This window comes from Lycium ferocissimum, chromosome 9 (assembly GCF_029784015.1).
Source record: "Lycium ferocissimum isolate CSIRO_LF1 chromosome 9, AGI_CSIRO_Lferr_CH_V1, whole genome shotgun sequence".
NCBI classification, from domain to species: Eukaryota; Viridiplantae; Streptophyta; class Magnoliopsida; order Solanales; family Solanaceae; genus Lycium; species Lycium ferocissimum.
The window spans coordinates 34,727,726-34,733,485 of record NC_081350.1 but is presented as its reverse complement, the minus strand read 5'-3'; the positions used below and the strand labels follow the sequence as shown (position 1 = coordinate 34,733,485).

The following is a 5,760-nucleotide window of genomic DNA, read 5'->3' as shown; positions in this document are numbered from 1 at the left end:
GAGAGTTGTACCTATTGGGTACCTAAACCAGTCCAAATTCAATCTCATTGGATACCTTTTTCACAATAATCAGCAAAATTAGGAGAGTGGCAACTTTGTCAAATGAAAACATGACACGTGGCGGTGGGGGTCTATCATAATAATTAAAAAATAAATTATACAACCCCCCCCCCCCCCCCCCCCCCGCAATAATTTATTTCCCTTTTCTTCTCTTATTTAGGTCTATCAATGTCTTTACAAGACCCACCAACCTTTAAAGTTCTTGCTAAATATAAGTTAACCAATGAAAGGTGAGATTAAAAAAAAAAAAAAAAAGTCATAGTAATGATGAATCCCTATTTTTTCCGGTGAATAAGATGGTATTGCTACTTTTCAGATCCAAAAAGGACAAAGAAAATAGTGGTAAGAAATAACATCCAATTGACAAATTAATTTTATATAAATAATTAAAAGAAATGAAGTGTTATAATGAAGAAGAAGAGAAAAAAAAAAAAAAAAGGAAGAAGAAGAGGAGAACGTACAGTGGAGCGGGCGAAAGGGAAGGGGTGGGGTGGGGTCGTACGTATGTTCGGTGGTGGGGGGGTGGGGGGAGGGGGGCAGGTGGGTTAGTTTTTTTATTTATTTATCTATTAAATTTTATTTAAAAGAGGTAAAATTTTAATCAAGAAAAAAAAATTGAAGGAAAAAAAGAGTTGTCCACGCGCCCAATAAAAAATGGACCTAATTGCTGCGCCACGTAGCCAAAAGGTACCCAATGGAATCGAATTTGGACTGATTTAGGTATCCAATAAATACAACCCTCGATTTAGATACCTCAGAGGAAAATGTGGCAAAGTTTAGCGGGCTATCTATGACTTTTGTGTTAGGGACGACCTACAAGAGTTTAGAGCCGGATTCAGAATTTTGAGTTTATGAATTTTAATGTCTAGAAAATGCAGCTTAGCAGGTTCTGGTAAGCAGATTTCTTAACAAAAAATACAAAATTTGGCCTGGCCAAAGCTATTTAGTTCTGCCAAACTAGTAGTTAGAACTCTAGTTCCTCCCCTGCACGATTAAAACAAAGATGCATAGATGAGGCTTTCAAAGAGTAATAATAGCTCATGATGTTAAATCTTTCTTTGGTAAATTTTGTGTTTACATGTTCTTGCTGTCTAGTGCCAAGAATAATATGACTAGAAAAGAAAAGGCCCTTTCTAATATTAATAAAAACCTGCCACATTTCGCTTAATAAAACCCCACGAATACACCAAGAACATACAAACACAAAGTATGCAAATCGTGAAACATTAAAATATCTCCTCCAACTCATACATCAATTTAGTTCATCTCAGCATAAAATACAATGCAAACTTCACAGAATACAAGTGATAAATTCATGAAATGCAATCTGCCAACTCCCTAAACGATACTGAAGTAAAGAAATTCATCAACATTTCCCTAGCACTTAACTAAGCAAGCACGAAAGAAGCAAAGAGCACGAGTAAGCTTGACATTCCAGTCCATGCGACCCTGCTCACTCCACTTTTTTCTTTTGCAGCTGGTGCCATGTAAAAAATTCATCATGAGGACAATATTGTGAGCAAGAATGCAATGCAAATTAATGCCATCTTGAATCTACATTTGACTAGGAGATTAATTCTAAATGAGGAAAGAGATGGATGCATATAATTTAGACATAGACACTTCCGTGCTCCATTTGGCTAACCCTCCTGTCCAGTTCAGTGACTAGAAGTGCCTAGACAGGGTACCTTCCAGACATTACTTGTAAATTTATTGTGATCTCTATACCCATTCTTCTTTTCTTTCCCAGCCGTAGAAAAACATTCAATTAGCATGATTCAAGAGGTGGAAAACAGAAGAAAAAGAAACTTACTCTAGAAAGACAATGCGACCCGTGGGTAGGGCATAGAAAAGACTTTAAAAACTTAATCCATAGCTATGCGGAAAGCTGAAAAGCCACATCCACGATAAACTGCTGTGTAATACCAGTGGCTTATTGGATAAGAAGAACAAGCTTCTAAAGATTGAGAAGCATAGCTCCCTTAATAATCAGGTGAAATCAGAACAGTTTCATTTCCACCACAAATGACTTTATTTCCATTTCAACTCGTTCTTTTATGATACAGCTTGACTCCCTCAAATCAAGCTCTCAAAGGTCAAAAGTTTTGGCCGGAGATCTAAGATTTAATTGAGCACCGCTAAGAAATAGGACAGACTTCAGCTAAGTACTCCTAAAATCAATTAACGATTGTGTCCGGGGACAAAATGTAAAAGTATTTTGCAACTGTAGAGAAACTTGATTAAAACAGGAAGAACGGGAACTTTGAAAGAAAAAACAACAGAACACTTATTTGTATGAATTTAATTTCTCACCAGACATCATTCACTATTTTGTGTTTCTTTTCTCCTCTAAGCCTCTAAGTTGCAAATGAAGAGAGACAATTCTAAAAAGCTTTATGTCTCTGATATTAAATTTCACATCCGAGAAAATCTCATTTCAGCACAGAATTAACAAAACATGTTGAGTGCATCAATAAGTCCAACATAAACATTCTTGTCGCACCACAAATTTACGGTACATCACAATCTACTCACATTCTCGTTGTGCAAAAGGTACACAATATTATGTTTTGTCTCAGTTCAAAGATCTTATACGATAAGTCACTCCGTGTAAACTGAAAACTTATTTAATAGTTGGAACAAGTCAAGGTATACAACTTTGCTGTAAAGTTTCAAAATTGGGGGCTCTGAGTTATTGAACAAGAACAACTATATCAAGTCAACCTTTGAATTTGTAATCTTGCTTTAACTTAAATATAACAAAGGTTGGCCCATAAAAGCAGAAATAAACTTAAATTGTCAACGTCTTTATCAGATATACCATAGTGGAGCAAATAAACATAAGTACAAGCACCTATGGATCACAATTCAGTAAATTTAAAGGAACAAGGTCCAATTGTTGCAGGAAACAGGATTCACTCTTGGCTCTCTTCCTATAAGATATCTTGGTCTTCCACTCTCATCAAAAAAGTGGAGCAAAATAAAGTGCCACCAACTTACAGAGAAAATCACCCACAGAATCACTCAGGTATATTCAAAGCAATTATCCTATGCAGGTAGGTTGCAGATTATTATCTCAGTGTTGTTCTCAATTCATAGTTTTTGGGGATCAGTATTTATTCTACCCCAAAGTGTGATCAAAGATGTGGACAAAAAGTGCAGAGAGTATTTGTGGGGCACTACAGAGGAAAAAAGGAAGATAGCACTTGTGGCTTGGGATAGTGTGTGCGTGCCAAAGAAAGTTGGAGGACTAATCCACAGGACAGATGGGTACATGGTGTGTATATGAGGAATAATGATAATATATGGGATCATCTACGGTCTACCTCCACAGGACAGTAGTTGGTACTGGAGGAAACTAAATGCTTTAAAAGTAGACATGAAGAACTGGTACTCACAACAAGGGATATACAGACTGAAATCAAATGGGAACTACTCTATATCAGCAAGCTATACACAAATGTTGGGAGATCAGAGAAGATTGAGAGGGGCTGAGCTGATTTGGAGCAGAATCTTACAACCGAAGCATAGGTTTATTGCTTGGCTTGCTGTTAAAGGGAGATTACTAACAAAAGTGAGGCTGCAAATTCCAGTAAACAATTTGGACTGTTTATGATGTGATGAACAGGCCAGAGAGACACAAATGCATATATTTGCTTAGTGTAGGTGGACTAAACAAATATTCGATGTTATGAAACAATGGACTGGAGTGCAGATGCCAGTTGGGGATGCAAAACAGGTGATAGCAAGGATCAGAAGGAAGAAATGGAGGCAATTCTACAAGGAAGTTATAGCAGCACTTTGGGGTGCAATGATATATAATATATGGAAGACTAGGAACTGGAAACTCTATAGGGGAACACCTGTGAATACAGAAGCAGTGATCACACAAATAAAACAGGATTTTGTAACTAGACTAGATACAGTGAGGTATTCAAGAAAGCCCAGCAGCTGCAGGACATTGATTCAAAATTTTTTCTTGTAATTAGATGGTTTGTTGGAGGCTTAGTGCTATTAACACCCTTCCTGGAAGGTGGTTAATAGGGTTAGATGCTCTTTAGGTGTAATGTTTTTTATGTTAATGGTAATATTTACATTTTTTTACCAAAAAAGGTCCAATAATTAACAAAAATAATTCAGTGGAAACAATGAGCAATACAATCTCAGTTACCTGGTGTTGTCTTTGAAGGAGAACCTGAACTTGGAGAAGCCGCTGCAGACAAAAACAAAAATAAAATAAAAATTAATGCTAAATCCAAAATGACAGCTACAACAAAAATAGTTAAGCCCCAATTATTTTTCAAAGAAAATTTTGTCCATTTCCCAAAATTATTTTTCCAAGTTGATTTCTCAAACATCACTCAATTAATAGTTATTATCTAATAGAAAGTCACTTTTTTGTTATGTAACCAAAAAGAAGGATGACTTTATGAGATACTCCCTCAGGAGGTGCTTGACTGAACACGAAATTAAAAAAAAAAAAAAATTAAAACTTGTGGTCTAAAATAAACCAAAAAAATTTGTTTGGCTACAAGGGTAAAAAGTTAAATTTAAAGTAAAATTATTATATTACAGGTAGAAAGGTGTATTTCTTTTTGACGGAATACAAAGGAAAGAGGGTAATAACTATAAACCGACACTAAGGGGTCATTTGGTATATAGACAAAATTATCCCAGGATTAATTTATCCCATCTCTTGGGACTAATTTATCCCATTCAAGAGATGAGATAAAATAATCTCAGGATTAATAGGATAAGATGGGATATTCTTTTTTTAAGTTTGAGATGTACTTTATACTTATATTAATTTATATGAGGATAAATTTATACCTTCCACCAAACAAAAAAAAGACAGAACAAAAAATGAAGAATATCAGATTTGAAGTAGAGATTTTGCTTCAATCAAAGTCAACTAATTGACACCCAATTCAAATCACAAGTCCTTCTCATTTCCAAAAACAAAAACAAAATCAAAATCAGGGGTTTGAACTAAAAGTCAACTAATTTAGTAACAAGTGAAGAAACCTGCTCTAATATATATTTCAACAGATAAAAACTGTACCTTTACAAGCGGTAACATCTCCAGGGATATTACAGTATTTAGGAAGACCAATAGCTTGAGTAACATTAATACCCATACTAGGTAACAAAGCGGGATTTTCATAAAGTTTGCAAAGACAAGCAAGATCTTTAGTCACAGCTTCTCTAAGTGGATCACAACAAGATGCTGGTGGTTTGGTTGAGTTAAGGTAAGGTGCACATGGTACTAACTTTGCAGCACATTCTGCCTGTTGGGCTTGAGTGGTGGTTACTGATAGTAGCGCCACCGTGATCAGAAACAAGTGTTTGGAGGAAATCATGTTTCTTTGTTTGGTTTGATTTTTTGCTTCCTACGGACAAGGTTTTCTGTTACCTTTAGTGGTAGAGTTGTTGATGGAACTAAATGCCACATTTATATTAGTGGTTTGGGCTGGACTATTTTTTAAAACTTGTGATATGAAGCCGGCGTTTGGCCAGGAAAAGCAAATATTTTTTCACTTTAGTTGGGATTTTAAAATGGAATTGAAGATGAAATTACGTTTGCTAATAGTCTTTTGGAAATAACATTTGGTCGTTTGAATACAATGAAAGTTGTATTTGGAAACAATGATTTTCAAATAAAGTGAAAAAAATCATAAAAATTGAAAAATTTCTCACGGC

The 5,760-nt window shown here is 35.4% G+C and overlaps 1 protein-coding gene across 1 annotated transcript; it reads right to left on the bottom strand.

The window, feature by feature from the left end:
* Window positions 1-1,268: 1,268 nt before the first annotated feature.
* On the bottom strand, window positions 1,269-5,508 carry LOC132030422 (non-specific lipid transfer protein GPI-anchored 7-like). The gene is made up of 3 exons (XM_059420045.1): window positions 5,123-5,508; window positions 4,232-4,273; window positions 1,269-1,537 (listed from the first exon to the last, which is right to left on the bottom strand). The coding sequence occupies exons 1-3, from the start codon at window positions 5,418-5,420 to the stop codon at window positions 1,449-1,451; spliced, it is 429 nt and encodes a 142-aa protein (XP_059276028.1). The 5' UTR covers window positions 5,421-5,508; the 3' UTR covers window positions 1,269-1,448.
* Window positions 5,509-5,760: the final 252 nt, after the last annotated feature.